General features: G+C 29.7%; 1 protein-coding gene across 5 annotated transcripts; it reads left to right on the forward strand.

Annotated features, from left to right (window-relative positions):
- The first annotated feature begins 6770 nt into the window (after positions 1-6770).
- Raptor (regulatory associated protein of MTOR complex 1) lies at positions 6771-19902 on the forward strand. Of its 5 annotated transcripts, none has more exons than XM_083090205.1 (24): positions 6771-7221; positions 7340-7442; positions 8198-8439; positions 8534-8680; positions 8751-8926; positions 9022-9081; positions 9173-9273; positions 9405-9538; positions 9674-10057; positions 10159-10233; positions 10324-10581; positions 12043-12186; positions 12267-12525; positions 12636-12677; positions 12897-13042; positions 13150-13247; positions 13327-13429; positions 13775-13929; positions 14031-14201; positions 14303-14547; positions 14633-14797; positions 14942-15224; positions 15366-15575; positions 19398-19902. In XM_083090205.1, the coding sequence occupies exons 1-23, from the start codon at positions 7009-7011 to the stop codon at positions 15553-15555; spliced, it is 3894 nt and encodes a 1297-aa protein (XP_082946331.1). In that variant the 5' UTR covers positions 6771-7008; the 3' UTR covers positions 15556-15575; positions 19398-19902. The 5 variants fall into 5 exon arrangements, with proteins under 5 accessions (XP_082946331.1, XP_082946333.1, XP_082946334.1 ...); XM_083090207.1 differs by lacking the exon at positions 19398-19902 and having other exon boundaries at positions 12267-12387; positions 12454-12525; positions 15366-16666; XM_083090208.1 differs by lacking the exons at positions 12636-12677; positions 19398-19902 and having other exon boundaries at positions 12267-12387; positions 12454-12525; positions 15366-16664.
- The last annotated feature ends 877 nt before the right edge of the window (positions 19903-20779 follow it).

A 20779-nucleotide genomic window follows, 5' to 3' on the forward strand; every position in this document is an offset into this window, starting at 1 on the left:
TTATTTTTAAAAACGTTGTAAAATTAAATATAACATGTTTTAAAAATAAAAATGTTTTAAAAGTGAAATTATCAAAATTATCTTCAGAAATATTAAAGAAATTGCATAATTATTAACGTTTAAGAAATCTTAACATGTTATATTTTATTTTAAAACTTAAAATTATATGTGTATTAAATCAAATATAATATTAAATCCAAATATTAATGCTATCAATATCAAATTATTATATCGATGTTATTAAATATTTGAATAAATGGAATATTATTATTTGATATTAATAGCATCATAAATTTGTAAATTATAAATTGTAAATTATAAATAGTTATAATTGTATTTTAATTATAATCTAACATTGATATTTTAATTGTAAAATACAATACAATTATGACTATAATTATATTATATGAAATTGTATTTACGATTGTAAATTCTTATGTAAATTACACGAAAAATTATCGAAAGTATACGTATCATGATTACATAATAGTAATTAACATAATAGTAATTCATTAAATTAAAGTATTTGTTTCTGAAGTATATATTTTTGGAATATTCATAAAAGAGTAACTGTTTGCATATTTTCATGCCAAAGAGTCATTAATAAATTCGGAAAATTTTTATATAAAATGTAAAAATTCGATGCTAAATTAATGATTAAATATAAGCATTATAAAATTTGACGGACGCCTTCGTTACAGAATCGCGAGTCAATTATTATAAATTTAATGATATGCTTTCCGTTAGCTTTATTTATTTATGAATTCCATATCGCGCGGAACTGAATATTCTTAAAATAAATTATTAAATTATGATTGCGAAAATACGTGTTCCTTCCGCGTTTTCTTCGCGTCCTTATACAAGATTATCATTTTAACAAAAGAATTTTATCGCTGTCCCTCTCGTCAGATAATATTCCTAAATATTGCTAATTAAATATAAAGAAATGTCGAATAAGCGAGTGAAGATTCGATGTGATAAGTCAACGGTTAAATATTAACTTTACAAAATTTAACGATCACCTTCGATATTATAGAATCGCGAGTTAATTATTATGAATTTAATAATTTGTTTTTTCAGTTATATTTGTATTTACGAATTTTGTGTCGAAAAATATTTATAAATAAATTAATAAATTATGGTTGCGAAATCACCGTGTTTTTCCCACGTTTTTTTCGCGTTCTTATTGTTAGACGAGATTGTCGTTTTAATAAAAGAGTTATCATTGTTCCTTCCGTTAAATAAACGTTAATGAAAGTTGCGTGGCTCGTACCGCCGAGGAGTCGAAACGATTTTCATCATGGAGAATTATTTCTCATCGGTTCTTATGAGATCCATTCGCGACGTCTAGTTCGGTGCCCTGTTGAAAATTGGGAACTTTTATTGTAAGATTAAAGGAACTAATCCCAGGTTTTCCTGGCAATTTCCGAAAGCAATGATTTTGATAGTAATTCAACGACGAACGCCATACGCTTCTTTAAAGTCGAATTAATTTAAATAATATATATTTAGATGAGAGAAATGTATCTTTTCTTTTCTTCGTTAAAAATGTTCTATCATTATTAGGATTGGTATTATTATTGTCTAATGCCAGAAAGATTTAATAGTAGATTAAATATGGATATAGCGTTGTGTATAAATTTTTATTTTTCAAATAATTTCATATTGTGATTAATTTTTATTAATTTTTTAATAAAAATGATTACAAACGAATATATTTTTAATTAATATAATTTGTCTCTCTTTTGAAAAATTATTTCTAGGTACTGGGGATATTAACATTAAGTTTTAGTTTCTTTTAAGAAACTATTTGCAGGTATTGGACATCCATCGCCATTTTGAAATATTAGTTTTTAGATATATACCATTTTATACATATTATATAATAAAATACATGCACAAATTCACGTATCCAAAATATTTTTATAATTTTTATTAATGTTATATATTATATATACGCGAAATTATACATGAATGTTACATAAAATGTGCGAATACTTGAAAATTTCGAGACAAATCGAATGGGTACCTCTATATCAGTAAGATATTGATTAAAAGAAAAGAAAATTATTAGTTTAAACGTTATTTAAGAATAAGAATCTAGAGAATTAATCTAGAATTAATTATTTAAAATTATTTGATTTATTTTATTTTGCACACTATTCGAATTGAAATTTTTTAAATCTTGCTGATATCGGGTTCGATTCGTCTCGCGCGCGCGAACGGTACCCCAAATTATTGTGTTCGCACATTTAACACAAACTCCAATGATGCATGTATTTTATTATTTATAAATATAATCGTTCGTAATCACATTTTTATAAAAAAATCGTTATATCCATTTAATTTTCAATAAAGAAATATATTTCTTAATAATGAAAGAACATGTTTTCTGACGTGCATATCAATTTCGTGAATTGAAGACAATGACGAGAGATAATTGTTTCGTCGTTGATATATTACTGAAATCATTGCTATCGGGAATAGTCCAGAAGATCCAGGATTCGTTCCCTCCTACAGTGAAGTTTCCGACGTTCAATGGATCACTTAACTTTTCTTCGCAGATTGATCTTGCGAAATCTGATGTAGAAACAAGATGTTAATCGTTCTCCATTTTTAAGATCGCTCCTCTTTTTATCGGATATTACCGATATGTCACTCGCGTATCTGATGGCTTCGATTATTATATTATAAAAATTATGCGCAATCGAATATTTTGAATATTATCGATTTATTTATTCGTCGCGTTTTATCGCGAATTTTAAATCGCGATTTATCTTATAAAAATTCGGAAATAAGTCGGTCGGTGAATTGTATATTCGCAAACATTACAGACCTCAAATGTTTGTCGAAATATCTTTGATTTTCTATATTTACGTGATAATAATTATATCGCGCTCGTGTCTATTGAGAGCTAGGATTATTATATTATAAAAATTATACGTATCGCGATCAAATATTCCACATATTATCGACTTATTTATTCGTCGCGTTTTCGCGTGAATTCAAATCGCGATTTCTCTTATAAAGATTCGCAAATGACTCGGACAGTGAGTACTATATTCGTAAACATTACAGACATCAAATTGTCTATCAAAATATCTTCGCATTTATGTGATAATAATTATATCGCGCGCGATATAATAATGTCTATTATATATATCTAATGTAATTGAGAGCGCTTCGATTATTATATTATAAAAGATATACACACACATATCGCAATCGGATATTCTGAATATTATCGATTTATTTATTCGTCGCGTTTTCTCGGGAATTTTAAATCGCGATTAATCTTATAATTTAATATTATCTTATAATTTAATCGTTGATTTATACATCGAAGCTTTGTCTATCTTTCCACTTCTTTGAATATTGTCTTTAATAATCCGCGTAAAATGCACTAATAATATAAATATTTTTTTCTATAATTAAAAAATGGTCGATAACTTTATTAATGACTGTTTTAATCGCGATTGTTTACACTAGATAAATCTTATTAAATTCTATTATTACATCGATTATTAGAGGGACCTTGATAAAATCATTCAATTCTCTATTAAACGTGGCGATAACGCGATTTTTTAATTATATTTTAAAACTTATAAAACTCATTTTATTTTATTTAGCTAATCATGCGCGAGATAGGATATGTATTTTATTCTCAATCGCGAAATTCGTATAAAATCGCGTATTAATCACAAATAAATTGGACAGTGAATTTTATGTTCATAAACAATACGGACCACAAAATGTTTATCAAAATATCTTCGTGTATCATCATTTGTGTGATAATAATTATGTCGCGCGCGTATCTATTGATGGTTTTGATTATCATATTATAAAAATTATACGTATATCTCTCGTAATCGAATATTCCGATTATTACCGATTTATTTATTCGCGTTTTTTCGCGAATTTTAAATCGCGATTTATTTTGTAATTTAATTGTTGATTTACATCGAAGCTTATTTTATTTATTCGTATTTTGAATATTTCTTTTGCAAAATGCGCCAGTAATACAAATACTTTCTTCTACAATCGAAGAAATGATCAATAATTTTATTAATGAATCTTTTAATCACGATTATATATATTTACGTTACATAAAACTTATTAAATTCTATCGCATATCGATTATTAATGATAAATGTTGCGTAATTAATCATCTCTAATGAGGCTTGTCTGGACTATATAAAAATTTTTAGTAAATTTTATATTATACGTATATTTTGGACATTTTCGCGTAATAAATTATTCCATGTAATAAATAAAAATTATTTTGTATTGAGTTTCAAATTATATTTTACATTCACTTTTGTATTAAATCCTGTATTGAAAGAAAATAAAAATAAAATTTAAAAAAAAAATTTTTTCCTCCTCGTATCTCCACCTTAACGGAAGCATTTGCCGGGTGAGGTGGTTTGAGTACTCTAATGAACCTAAGAGCTATGCCGGTGGTAATGTACGCCGATATTCATATAGACTATTTTTATATTTAAAATAATCTTAAGTATGATCTTAGATCGCGTCTTGAGATTCCGTTCAGTTAGTGAAATAGTTGTATTTTCCAACTTACTTAAGACGATCTTAAATATAAGAGTGAATTATGAATGCCGGCCGTAGTTAGATAGGGTTACCCATGCCGGACAAGTCGAAGGGAAAAAGTCAGACCAAGAGAGATATCAAAATTATATATATATATATATATATATATATATATATATGTTATATATGTTATATATTAATTATATTAATATTTTTGAATAAAATGAAAGAAAAAGAGACAGTAATTGAGAAAATAGAAAAAAGGCAACTACAGTGATTTGAATATCTCAAACCCTCTCTCCTCCTCCTCCTCTCTCTCTCTCTCTTTCTCTCTCTCTCTCTCTCTCTCTGAGTGATTTGAATATCTATACCCGAGAGAACAAATGTCCATAGAAAATATTTCGATGGACTCCATAGGAAGGAATAAGCATGACAAATGATGGTAATCCTTATGATTTTAACACAAAGGAATACAATAAACCATAATAATCCAAGAACTCGAAGAAGAGAATGTATTGGATAGAAATGCATAGAAATGCATTGGAAATGATTAGAAACTAAAAGACAGTATGCATACAACCTATTTATTAATAGTAATACTATTTTGTAATGATATTAAATTTTATAATTTAGTACATTGTATTATATAAAGTATTAAGCATAAAAATATTATGCTGGTATAAAAGTTATAATAAAAATATATAAATAATGTTGGCTATATTAAAATGGAACATATGAATTCTTTATATTTTATATAAAGGAAGAGACATTTAAAATATTTTACATCTATATTTTTCGAATCTTAATTATAAAAACTTTAGAAGAATCAGTGATTAATTTGACAAATTCTATACATGTATTAATAATTAAATTTTTAAATAATTAAAAAAATGATTAATAAATATCAAAGATCAGTTTACTGCTAATTAAGATTTATAGAAATACGGTTAAAAATGTTTTTATTCCACAGCAGGCATTTTGTGTTTTGTAAATAAAAATATATAATATAAATATGGCAATAAATATAGAAAAATATTTATTTCATCTTTGAATATTACAGTATCTTTCGCGATTGAATAATTGATTTACTATCAATTTATATACATAAGTGTCTTGTTATACTCTGGTGCTACCGGCATTTCGTGCACATAGCACGGAACGAAACCAGAAATTGTGCACATTATATATTACCCCCTGAGAACATTCATGGACATTGGCTTTATAGTTCATGTCCACGTTTTCAATGTCCAATAGAGGGAGTATCGCTTTCAGGAATTACCTAAAAGTAGGCCTTTATATAATTTTAATTCTAAAATATAATAATATACAATATACATTATTTTAAACGTTTAATCTTAATTTAAAAATCCTACTACTTTGTAATTTTTCTAGTAACGTATAGATGCTTTCTTACATCAATATTTTTAATGTAATTTATTTTAACGTAATTTATTAATTTTAAGTTAATTTAATTTATCTTTAATTTAATTTTATTTTTAATTTTATTTTTATTTTTATTTTAAGATGTTTTTATTAATATAGTTCAAAGTCTGGAATGTTTTCTAGTAATAATTCCTATGTTATTTTGTCTTATCTTGTTATGTATTTACTTATTTATCTATATGTATAAATGATAATTAAATGTGTAGTGAGAGATATTTATATGTATAAATAATGTACATTCTATAGTACAATTTTAGTATCTAGTGTCGATGAGGAAGTTTGTAACACATGCGCTGTATGGCCCATGAGCCAATGCCTTGCCTTTTGCATAATAAAAAAAAAAAAAAAATAAAAGTAGGCCATGACATCTCTCAGTCTTCTCTCTGATACTACAATTACTTAAAAAGTATAAAAAATATAAATATCTAATTTTTTAATACAAAAAATATTCCATTGGATTAATCACTATTTCTGAAAAATTTCAATGTTGCACAAGAGAATAAAAATTTATTTTAATTTACAAAATTTCTATCACGCACTAAATTTATTTTTCAGAGAGAAGATTTCAAATGGTCCGCACTAATTTGAAATCTTAACCATAGACATATAAAAATATAGACACGTATCAAGATATTTTTATCCTCTTTTCAATAACCAATAATCGGTAGAAATAGAAATCTTCATCATTGGTTATCGTGCACCGGACGCAATGCGAATCCGCCATAGGTATTTCGGCGGGCTTCTCGCGTCACGTGTCACATCTCACATTCGACGGGAAATAGAGTTTATGGCGACATTCCAATTGCGACGTTAACATGGCGATTTGTGCGGTAAATTCGGCGAGTCGCGCCCCATCGGGGTATTTTTACATCGTGTTAGCGTGGTGAGTGACATTTGTCGTCGCGGGCGCGAGTGCGATCTTGAGGCCTGTGCGACATCGTCGGCGCGTCAGAAACAAAACGGAGACACCGACCGACTCCCTCGCACGTGACGGATGCGATAACGCGACGCGCTGCGATGTCCGTGAGTTACGCCAGAATGAAGTCCTGTCACGAAGCCCCGTCGTCGTCGTCGTCGACGTCGTCGACCTCGACGACGCTCAACAACGCGCTCAGGCGAGCCGGCGACGAGGAGGACTGGCAAATGCAGTTGGCGTTTTGTAAGCCTCGTCACAACACCACCATCGAGAGCGTCAATTGTATCAGTCAGACTTGGCGGATGAAGGAGCGGGTACGTGTTATGTACACGGGCATCGCGATCTAACGCGACGATCTAGCAAGAGCGTCACTTCTCGATGATTCGCGCTAACGAATTTGCCTGATCGTGTGTTTTTTTTTAATTTTTTTAGATGAAGACTGTGAGCGTCGCTCTGGTGCTGTGCCTCAACGTCGGCGTAGATCCTCCGGACATCGTCAAGACACAGCCCTGCGCTCGCCTCGAATGTTGGATAGGTGATTAAATTAATCCCGCGCGTTTGGTTAGCCAATCTTTTCTCTCTTTCATTACTAGTAGTTATGTAATTCTAATTTTGAGGTTAGATTAGACATGTGTATTACACTGATCAACTCTCAGGTTTGTTTTTTATTCCTGAACTTTTTACATTAATGTACATTAAAAATGAGCTCTAGATATAATAGTTGGAAAAAATGCAGTTGGTTCAAGAATAAAAAAACAAATCTAATGATTCGATTGTGTTTGATGTAGATATATAGCGATATTTCTACAAGCTTTGGGATTTACGAATTTGATTTTGAATTTAGGAGACTGAAATAATTTTGTGATCTAATATAAATACTTTGTCACATTAAGGATCTTTTTGAAAAGAGATAGAATGTAAAATAATTTGGCAAAAAAAGGTGACAGCATATTGTTGTATAATGACAGATATTTATCGAATAAATTAAAAGAATTTTGAATTTGATATTTTAACTTGTACTAGAATATTGCAAAATGTGCTTTACAAATGCTATTATTTTGTGTTATGTGTTATACAATAAACTCCAAAATTAAAAATAGAAATATCTTTGATTTGTATAAAAGCATAACTATATATCGATACATAAACAATCTTTAATCTAAAATTATATAGTTTAAGACAGTCTTTCAAAATAACCATACTTTTTATGCTTTGAAGACAAATTTATAGTAAATTTATCAAATAAAGTCAAATACAAATACAGAATTTTTAAAATAAATGTCTTTCCAGATCCTTTATCTGTGAGCCCACAGAAAGCTCTTGAAACTATAGGTTCGAATTTGCAAAAGCAATATGAACGATGGCAACCAAGAGCTCGCTACAAGCAAAGCTTAGATCCAACTGTCGAGGAAGTTAAAAAATTATGTACATCTTTAAGGCGAAATGCTAAAGAAGAGAGAGTCTTGTTTCATTACAATGGTCATGGTGTACCCAAACCTACCACTAATGGTGAAATATGGGTATTTAATAGGGTTAGTATAGAGATCGATTACAATTAAAAGATAGAAGAATGATGTCTATTGTATATGATATAATATTTATATTGATGATAATATACTTTTACAGACATATACACAGTACATTCCATTGTCGGTATATGACTTACAGACTTGGATGGGTGCACCTAGTATTTATGTATATGATTGTTCCAATGCAGGTATCATTGTAGAATCTTTTCAACAATTTGCTGACCAACATGAAAAGGAGTATGAGGTAAAAAATAATTTTTGAAAATTTTTAATCTAATCAACATTAATGCAATTTTACCGATTGTTCTTTGCAGATGGAAAAACAGCAAAATCGCGTAACTGGAGTGGCATGTCCCGCAGCACCGTGCTATAAGAATTGCATTCAATTAGCAGCATGCGCTGCTAATCAGATTTTACCTATGAACCCAAATCTACCTGCAGATATATTTACATCATGCCTTACTACTCCCATAAAAATTGCAATACGCTGGTAAATATTAGGGATATAAGCCAAAAAAGGGAATTTGTATGTACATTCTATATGATATACATATAGATATATATAGATATATCTTTTTCTTTTAGGTTTGCGATGCAACCTACATCCAAATTAGTTCCCAACATATCGCTTGATGTTATTGACAAGTAAGAATCACATTATTAAATATTTATCTTTCAATAAGTTATATAAAATATGTATCAATAAGTTATATAAATATCTTTGTACATATTTTAGAATTCCTGGACAGTTGACTGACAGAAGAACAATGTTAGGCGAGCTTAATTGGATATTTACAGCTATTACTGACACGATAGCATGGAATACTCTACCAAGAGGTAAAAAAGTTTATATATATATATATATATATATATATATATATATATATAAACAAATATATATATATATATATATATTTGTTGATTTAAAATAAAGATAAAATAATTGTAAGAGTATTATCGTCTTCTAGATCTGTTCCAAAGATTATTCAGACAAGACCTATTAGTTGCTAGTCTCTTCAGAAATTTTTTACTGGCAGAGAGAATACTTCGTTCTTACGATTGCACGCCAGTTTCTTCCCCAAAATTACCACCAACTTTTCAGGTAAATTAATCAGTAATCCATATTCTATATAAAAGAAATTTTTTATTATAATGCACAAATGTGTCTAAATTTTGAATAAATGGTTTGCTTATTCCTAAATTTGAAATAAAAATATCGATATTTCTATTTTTTTAGCATCGGATGTGGCAAGCTTGGGATATGGCACTCGATCTGTGCTTGGCACAATTGCCAATAGTTCTGGAAAACGAAGATCGATATGTGCATTCGTCATTCTTCGAAGATCAACTTACAGCTTTTCAAGTATGGCTCAACTTGGGATCGAAAAATCGCAGTCCACCTGAACAGCTTCCAATCGTTCTTCAAGTGTTATTGAGTCAAGTTCATAGATTGAGAGCGTTAGAGCTCTTAGGACGTTTTCTTGATCTCGGTCCGTGGGCTGTGAATTTAGCACTTAGTGTCGGCATTTTCCCATATGTGTTAAAATTACTACAAAGCAATGCCAGAGAGCTTCGTCCCTTGCTCGTCTTTATATGGGCAAAAATTTTAGCAGTGGATAACGTGAGTCTTCTATGCTTAGATAAGCTTTCAATCGCATGTGTATAACATGTTTTACAGCATGATTTATAAATATATTCTAAGCCCATATGATTTAATTGCAGACTTGTCAAGCAGATCTTGTGCGTGACGGTGGCCATAAATATTTCTTGTCTGTTCTTCAGGATACTTCTATTCCGGTAGTTTGTTATATCTAATTTTAATTGAGTCAAGTCTGCACAGGTGATTAAACTTTGTCGTAATGAAAGTACGTTTGATGGTGATTTCAGAGTGAACACAGAACGTTGGCCGCGTTTGTACTAGCTAGTATTGTAAATGATTACCGACCGGGTCAAGTGGCCGCAAATCAAGGTAATCTCGTTTCGATATGCTTGGAGCAATTGGGAGACACAAATTCTTTGCTACGACAATGGCTTTGCTTGTGTCTGGCTAGACTTTGGCATAATTTTGACAAGGCGAGATGGTGCGGCGTTAGAGACATTGCTCATGAAAAATTATTTACGTTATTAAAAGATCCCGTTCCAGAGGTAACTATTTTAATCATTAATTATATGTGAATAGCAATAACAATTGTTTTATATTATATTATTATAATTTATTATATTCTAATCTAGCATAGACTTGAATTAAACTATTGAAATCATTAATATATTACACACATATATATATATATGTACGTATATATACAGGGTGTCCGGAAAATCGCCTGTAGTATTTTGAGAAGTGATTTGAGACCTAAAAAGAAGGAAAAAAAGCTATATAAACATGGATCCGAAAATAAGTCGTTTCCGAATTATAGTCACTTTTATGTTTAAAAAATCGTAATTTATAGTCTGCTTGGCATCCCTCTTTTTTAATTTTTTTTTTAATCTTAAATTTAAATTTAAAATTTAAATTTAAAATTTAAATTTTAAATTCAGTATTCAAATTTTAATTTTTAAATTTAAAATTCAAATTTAAATTTTTAAATTTAAAATTCAAATTTAAATTTTTAAATTTAAAATTTAAATTTGAATTTTTAAATTTAAAATTTAAATTGAAATTTAAAATTCAAATTTAAAATTTAAATTTAAAATTTAAATTTAAAATTAAAATTTAAAATTTAAATTTAAAATTCAAATTTAAATTTAAATTTTTAAATTTGAAATTTAAATTTAAATTTTTAAATTTAAAATTTAAAATTTAAATTTAAAATTCAAATTCAAATTTAAATTTTAATTTTAAAATTTAAAATTTAAAATTTAAATTTAAAATTCAAATTCAAATTTAAATTTGAATTTAAAATTAAAAATTTGAAATTTAAATTCGAATTTTAAATTTAAAAATTTAAATTTGAATTTTAAATTTAAAATTTAAATTGAAATTTAAAATTCAAATTTAAAATTTAAATTTAAAATTTAAATTTAAAATTCAAATTTAAATTTAAATTTTTAAATTTGAAATTTAAATTTAAATTTTTAAATTTAAAATTTAAAATTTAAATTTAAAATTCAAATTCAAATTTAAATTTTAATTTTTAAATTTAAAATTTAAAATTTAAATTTAAAATTCAAATTTAAATTTGAATTTAAAATTAAAAATTTGAAATTTAAATTCGAATTTTAAATTTAAAAATTTAAATTTGAATTTTAAAATTAACTTTGAATTTTAAATTTAAATTTAAATTTTAAATTTAAAAATTAAAATTTTTAATTTTTAAATTTAAATTTAAAATTAGAAAAAAATTAAAAAAGGGATGCCAAGCAGACTATAAATTACGATTTTTTTAACATAAAAGTGACTATAATTCGGAAATGACTTATTTTCGGACTTATGTTTATATAGCTTTTTTTCCTTCTTTTTAGGTCTTGAATCACTTCTCGAAGTACTGCAGGCGATTTTCCGGACATCCTGTATATGTATGTATTAAATTAATATTTAAGACAATTTTTATTAAATTTGTAGCAACTGTATTGATTTTTGGAAAAATTTTTCGATATTTTATATAGGTTCGAGCAGCTAGCGTGTATGCATTGGGTACATTCATAAACAGCGTTACGACTAGGAGCGAGCACGCAAACAATATCGATCAAATTATTGCCATGATGCTTATTAATACAGTCTCTCACGATATGTGTCCATTAGTTAGAAAGGTAAGTCAACAAATCGTGATTTAAAATCAATTAAATATCGGATGCCGATGGATTCTCATTGTAAACCATCTAAATTATAGGAATTAGTAGTGGCTCTTCAATGGATGGTGCTGCATTTTGAAAACTCTTTCGTGACCTTAGCTATAGCCGAGGAGAATAGTCGGAAGGACCTCGTCGTAGAAACTCTGTCTCCGTTCAGTGGTATGAGGCGCATCAGTTCACGCGATAGATTAAAGATGTTGTCGCCTAATAATACATATGCAATAGATATGACCGATGGCTTTGGAACACAAGATCGCATCAAAAGAGTATCATCTTCGTCATCCATTAGCAGTTTAGGTAAGCCGTCGGGTTATCAGTATTATGAGAAAAGTCAATCAAAAGTGTCAATTGATGCTGATTGAACATTGGATCAAACAGTTATTTGTATTGATTCTTTCGTGTGCCAGGTAATAATTGGGAGTTCGTGAGGAAACCTTGCGAGTCACTTGGTAATAATAAATTAGAAATTTTCATTGCATGTATTTGTACATAATTAATCCTTTATTTTTATAATTTGTGCATATTTTCACCTCCATACAATTTTGACAAAATATAATGCTTATCGCACGTGCTTTGTATAATAGCAACATTCCTTTTTTTCTGAATTAAAATAGATTTTTATAATAGCAACTACATTTTTGTAAATTTTATGAAACTATTTATTGCAGGTCATAGTTCTCTTGGAAACTTACCGAGTCTCTCTTATGGTAGCGTGTATATGAAATTATGGCATGGACTGTGCAATCTCGACAACGATCCTCATCCGGCGGTCGGAGCTATGTCTCAAAAAATTACCAATCATATTCGTAATAAGGTATAAACGTCTCTCTAATATATCGCACAAAACTTGATTGTACAGTTGTACAATGTTATATTTTGAGAGAGAAATTTTTATTACAAATCTTAAATATTAAATTCCAGGTGAAGGCATCTTCCGCTCCTAAAGAAGTAGTCGAAACAAAAATCTCCTCGTCGTTATCTCTTCCACCATCTCCGTCAAATCGAACTGGTTATTTAAGGTCAATCAAGAATTACTTCAAATAAGATATAATATTTATTTTGTCTCTAACGTTTTTTTTTACATTTTGGTTATAATAGCAAAGGGGAGTCACCACCGGCTGTCAACTCTGGACCAGATTTGCTACGTTCTTCGAGAGTTCTATCACACAGTAGTCGTACGAGGAAACCTGTTCCTAATACAGTAAGAATTATTTCTTTTTTCTACGTTTGTCTTTTAAAAAATTGTAAATATATACATATAAAATTTTCCATATAAAAGTGCAATTAGTTACACCTTTGAAAAAATAGTAAATGTGAAGAAAAATGATAAGAAAATAAGAAATAATGCTACAAATAATATTGTGCATTTATGTACATGCATGTAATTGTAGTTAATATCTTTTTTTTCAACAAATTTTTATATGCTTAACGTGTATTAGTAATTATAATTAAAGGTACCATTATTATGATATAATTGCAAAATAATCTTATATTTTACAATGCATTATTATTTTGCAATATATAGTCCTTATGTATATTTATATAGATATCGGAAGAGGCGGACGAGATACCTGGAGCCAAGACCCCATTGACTACTTCTCAGTTTGTCGAATGGAGTTGTGCTCAGTTTGCTCAGCCCGTTAGTTTAGAAGATGAAATGGAAGATGTGGAGAGCAGACCATATCTTGAGCGGGAATGGCGGTAAGAAATATTAAAAATTTTACAAATATTAATTATCAAGTTTGAAGAAAAATTTCTTTAAAGTATTAAGCTCATTCAAATGTTGTACTCAATTGTCGCAGGTTTATACGTAACGCAAAGCAGAGGCAAGACGCGAAAGAGGAACAAGTACGCGCGCCGCAAAGCAAGATAGAATCGCAGGTGTATCACGCGAGATGTCCCCAGTCACCTCAGGTCCTGGGTTTTCATCCATTCGAGCCGCATTTGGCTGTAGCATTGAAAGATTGCTTTGGGTATTTGAACTTTCTTCATGTTGTAAAGATGATGTTCGATATCTGAAAAATACTACAATAATAAAGCATGTATAACGACAATGTATAAAAAATTTGTTTAGAGTATGGGATTATCAGAACGGTGCAAAGTTGACTTTCTGCGCAAGTCGCGGAAGCAAAACGAAATCGCGCATCACAGCACTCGAGTTCATCAACTCTCACGATTTAAGTCTGCTAATGGCGGGTTCCGATGACGGTTCCGTGCAAATTTGGAAGAATTATAACGGCACAATAAGCCGTGATCCGATTCTACTTACAGCTTGGCAGGCTCTGGCGGACGTACAACCCGCGACCAAGACCTCCAATGGTATGTATTGGAAACACTAGGGCTCAATGAAATTTATCTCTTGCGCATATATTAGCATATAATGATTAATAATGCATGTTTGCAGCAATGGCACAACTAGTTACAAAGTGGGAGCAAAAGTCTCTCACTCTAGCAGTAACGGGCGATGTTCGTATAGTAAGACTCTGGGATGCGGAGACCGAATTGAAGAAGCAAGATATCCCAACAGGCGCCGATTGTTGCACCACCTGCATGGATGTTGACGGCACAGGTTGTTTAAAGGAGTCACATTTTATCTCTCCTACATTATTATATTTTATATTTCATTTATATCACATATATATATGTTCGTACACTACTTCTCTTTATTATATGTAAAATAATAACCGTCATGTCGATTTTTAAATTCTTATAGGTGCAATAATGGCACTAGGCTGCGGTGATGGATCGGTGCGGCTCTTGGATCGAAGATTACCTCCCGCGGAAGCGAAAGTTATGGTTTGGAGAGAACACACGGCTTGGATGTTGGGCACATTCTTGAGGCAATCCGAAGGATCCGCGCCACAATTGTTCACCGGCTCATCTTCGGGCGACATCAAAATCTTTGACCTTAGAAAAAATTCTTCCGTGAACACGATTCAGATAGCGCCCGGCATTGCGGCATTAACAGTTCACGAAATAGCTGATGTTTTTGCATGGTAAGCAAAAAACAAACATTATTGTTATATTTATATATAATGTTATAGTAATCATTCTGGACTTCTTATTATATATAATTTTTCTTGTGATAATTTTGATGAAGTCTCTTGTATGAAACAAAATACATGTTTTTGTTTTAGCGGCACCACGAATCATTGCATCAGTGTCTATAATATATCGGGACAACATCTTAACACGATAAAATTCCATGAAGGATTCATGGGTACGCGTCTCAGTCCTGTAAGTTGTTTGAGCTTTCATCAGTATCGCGTGACCATGGCAGCTGGCTTCGTGGATAGTACTTTCACGTTATACGAGTCACGCAGATGACTATTAGAGATGGAACTCATGTAAGATCTTTGCAGAATTTTGTAAATTTATAGCTACATTTTACACATATATTCTTGCACGCGTTGCGATATATATCGATAAAATTAGGGCTTTTGCCCCTCTCTTTCCCCGCCTTTTCATAAGAAGATTATAGAATGGTTCCTACGACTATGATGACAGAATAGCCTTTTTTTTTTGTTATTTCTTCTCATTAAAAGATAGACAATTCTTGCCTATCTGCTATTTTGAATAAAAGATAGAGGAAGAGAGGGTAATTATAGTTTTTGTGATAAAACTAAGCAAGTGTGGATTAACCAAAGTTAGTTTCGGAGGTGACCAAAGAACAGTTTAAAGATACAATTAATTATCTTTTTAATGTGATTTTGACGTAAGATAGAGAATGTTGAAGGAATTTTGGTATCCTGGGAAATACCAATGCATAGTAATATGTGTACGTACATTGTGATAAAAGGTTAATGCGAGTTTATGTATGCGAGAATAATTGAGAAAGTAAAGTTTAACGCAAAAGCTTTATGACCTGCATCGATGAAATAATCTCAATTAATGTGCCATGCAATTTCCGCTTCAGGATTAAATTGTAATCGGATACAGATCTGTATGTAATTGACATATTTTAATTACTGATGTGACTATGTAAATATACGTAGCTCGCATTATACGCATTTTTTATAAACTACACGGATAACAGTCGATGTTAGAGTTTACATTTTTCACTAATGTTTCTCGGTATAATTTTATCGATTTTTTAAAATGTTTTCTATTATCCCATGTTCTATGTTTCTGACCAGTTGCATAGATTTATTTTGAAAAATTTGAATCGTCACTAATGTTGTATAAACTTAACGCATAAATAAGTATAATTTCTTAAACGATAAGATTTAATGAAAGACACCTAAATTTAAATGTAACATTCATCTAGATGTTACATTTAGTATTTAGATTTTATTTCGCGTGGCAATATTAGATTGCGTGCAGTGCAATATTCATGAATCAATGATATACAGGGTGTTAAAAAAGTATCGCATACGCTCAGTGCCATCCGATAGAGAAGGAGAATTTAAGAAAAAATGTCTAATACAATTTTTCGATCCCATGAATAATTTCGCCGCAATTAATTATTGTAATCAGTTAATCAGCGCGGAGCTACAAGAGGAAGCCAGGGGCGAAGCGCGCGAAGTCTGCGGCGCGATGGCTACCGCGCTCATACCATGCTCTCGTACCGAGCGGAGGGAAAGTACTTGCGATCTATTTATTTATTTTACTCACCTTCTTTTTGATAAGAGTAACAAAATAATTTACAGGAACAATCATCACGTAAAAATTCGCGTGATTCTAATATATCACGATACAGACTTTGTTAATTTAATGAAAAAATTTATTTTTAATAAGTAAGAAGCGAAAATTAATCCTCTTTAACTCATTTTTTAAAATGTTAACTGAAAATATTAATTAAATTATCTTGCCTTCTTACTTATTAAAAATAAATTCTTTCATTAAATTAACAAAGTCTGTATCGTGATATAATCACGCCAATTTTTACGTGATGATTGTTCCTGTAAATTATTTTGTTACTCTTATCAAAAAGAAGGTGAGTAAAATAAATAAATAGATCGCAAGCACTTTCCCTCCGCTCGGTACGAGAGCATAGTATGAGTGCGGTAGCCGTCGCGCCGCAGACTTCGCGCGCCTCGCCCCTGGCTTCCTCTTGTAGCTCCGCGCTGATTAACTGATTACAATAATTAATTGCGGCGAAATTATTCATGGGATCGAAAAATTGTATTAGACATTTTTTCTTAAATTCTCCTTCTCTATCGGATGGCACTGAGCGTATGCGATACTTTTTTAACACCCTGTATATACAGAAAACTTTCCAATATATTTACATATAAAATTCAAGAAGAAAAATTAAAATTTCCATGCTATTAAAAGAGAGAGAGAAAGGTACGTGATACTTTTTTACATAAGTATGCAACTTCCAGGATTTATTACTTATATAACTTTATAAAAATGGATTTTTTTCTCATATTACGATTACAACGAATCGTCATCTTGTTAGTTTAGATTCTTACTTTTCAATAACTATTAATAAAATAGTCTAATAATCATGTTATATATCTGTTAAAATTTATGTAAAAAATATATTTAGAGATTATCGCGTCTCACACTGCGTTAAATGACATATTTGAGACTTTATAATAGAAAATATTAATAATTACATTCGCTATCACAGTAGTGTAATTATGTTGTGTAAGATAATAATAATTACGAATTATGTAAACAACACGATTACTCATTCTAGTTGCGTTATTAATTTATTGACTTGTTTCATTCCACTCGCGGTTGCGCCGCTGCCGCTATTACTTGTCCGTAGAGCATACATAATCCACTAATATTTGCGGAATTGGAGAGCAAGATGGCAAGCTTTATGCGTAAATATACAAAGATAGGACAAATTACATTATCAAGTTAGACCTTTAATGAAAATAGGATACGTTACATCGAAAAACCGAGAAATGGTTTTATTATTATGTAATGATGGATATATATTGTAAATACGCATAAATATATACAATATGTGCGCCAGATGACAGAGGAGGAGCTGCGAGATAGCTTTATCTCTTTGTATGATATGCTAGTTTTGTTATTGACATACACGTAATATAATGATAATATACATGATAAAGCAATTGACAGAGATTAAAGGATGAATACGGTATTCAATCATAGATTTGTACAGATATCTACAGATATAAACGCAGTGTTAGATGTACTTAAACGTCTTTGTCGAATATGAAAACTATGTAACTTTTTTTCTCTTTCTAAAGCGAAATTTTTCCATATTTTGGAATTTATGTTATTTAATTGTACAGTTATCTTTATTAATGTATTCACTGTATCTGTTGGATCTCTTTCAACATAGTTTCTGCTAGTAGTAAATAATTTTTATTTATTGTTGTTTTCATCAAATTGTCTATTACATGACATGCATTTGAATAAGAAAACAAAAAAAAAAATTGAGAGAACAAACGGAATAAATCATGCTTTATCTATAAAATCTAATGAATTTTGAACATTATTTTTTTTATGGTATATAAAAAGTGAGCTAATAATACTGCTATGGAAAATATGTATCTTAGGAAAAAATACTTAACATTTCGTAGACAACGAGAAAAATTAATTTAAAAATTTCATTAAAAGTTTAATTATACAATGCTTTTAGTTGAGTTTTTAGGCTTAAACTTTAAAGGAAAGAAGCAGTGTAAATACGAAAGTAGAGGGAACAATTCAAATTTGATATTATATTAGAAATTAATATAAATCGTACATTGCAGCCAATAAATAAAACACTAAAAAATTCCATTAAGTTTTTACTTTGAGAATCGCAGTTGAAAATTAGATTGTTCACTTTGGATATGAATATTACCGTTCTTTCCTTTAACTTTAGTTTTTTTTTTTACATGTATAAAATATATATAAATTTGATTTAAAAACGTAGATTTATAAAATGATCTATATAATTATCGATAATTTGTGCTTTAAATTATTTAAATATTATTTATTATTACATTCAAAATATAGCGTTCGTCTTTTTTTATAAAAAATGTTATTTTTGCTCGAATTAGTCTTATATTTACATTTTTAGATAATTAAAAACAAATAATGAAGATCTTGCTCTAAAATGGAAAAAAATACTGAGATTTCACATGCTCGACATTACATCAGGCAAACCTAAGCCGAGACATTTAAGAGTTTATTTTAAAATTTAATTATTCCGATTGCGCGTATGTTAATTTTATTTTTCATCAATTTTTTTATTACAGATATGCCGATAATATTCGAAACAATCGAAAATTTTCAAAGTATTTCGTGAAAAATCAATTCTTATATAAAATGCAACCGAAGTATGTGGTTCTTTAAAAAAAGATGGGACTTTTTCCAAGGAAGATAATTTTTAGTCCTAAGGAATAATTTTCCGAACAGAAAATTCATTCCACTGATTCATTGGAAATTTCGATCGAATGATAGTTCTATCTCTCTCTCTTTCTCTCTTCTGCTATGTATGTATTATATAATATATAATTCGAGACTTCTGGTGCCGCTATATTATTATATCATTAACTAGCAATAATAATCGCCGAGAAGCGTTTTAGAGAATAATAGGCAAACATACACGAAGACTATTACAACTTCGTGCTGTATGCTACATTGTACATTTGTGTAATTATGTAATCGCCTTGTGGTAAAATACAATACGGTGTCACGTTATACGCCGATCCTGTGTAAATATTACAGATTTATGAATTAAAATTCTTTTTTTGTCTCTAACGCTCTTCTCATATATTTTCTACCGCGCCTTTAATTATTATATCTCACTATCAAGCGAATAATCGAAACATTTATAAAGTTTCTATCGTTCCATCATTCTTGGAGACATATCGCGAATTATGATGTCAGAAGCGAAAAATTATAAAATTGTAAAAATGAAAGTGATGATCCATTTTTAGAAGTTTCTTTCTCATTTGCTTACGCGTCAGTGCGCGTGCGGGAAGATAAGCAGGTGCTGTTAAATATGCATATGTTACTTGAGGCGACGTTACATTCACGCGTGAACGCCTCCGTAACACGAACGTATACGGAATGCACCGCGGGTGGTACTGCTGGTGGAGTTGAAACAGCGCGATAAGAACTTTTGTTTGGCTTCACTCTTGATGTGAAACCGGTGTGAAGAGCGATATTATCGCCATCATGATGTCACTTTGGAATTGTAGTCCCATCCGCTATCATTCTATCGTAAACGTGACACTATTTCACACTATTCTAGTTTTCTGTGCCAGACGCATGACTTGTATCTTAAGTAAGAGATAGGTACTTTGAATCTAATTCAGTAGCTTCATTGGAAATTTCTCAATCCTTCAATCCATATATATATTCGTTAATAACTTAATCATTTAATTATTGAAATCATATTATGTACATAAATCATATTACTTATATTTGCTACAATATAAATGTGACATAATTTTGCACATAATTTATATATTGAACGAAATCACAATTTTAATCAGATTGTATTTTTACAGTAAAAGTAAATAATTTTTAAATTTATGTATATACATATAGAAAGAGAGAATTTCTTTATAATGAAATAGAGAATTTAATTCTGCTTTTGTATAATAAAATAATTAATGTTACAATTAATCTT

Source organism: Camponotus vicinus, unplaced genomic scaffold (assembly GCF_025532165.1).
Source record: "Camponotus vicinus isolate PSW18456_S1 unplaced genomic scaffold, iyCamVici1.0 SCAF_2, whole genome shotgun sequence".
NCBI lineage: Eukaryota > Metazoa > Arthropoda > Insecta > Hymenoptera > Formicidae > Camponotus > Camponotus vicinus.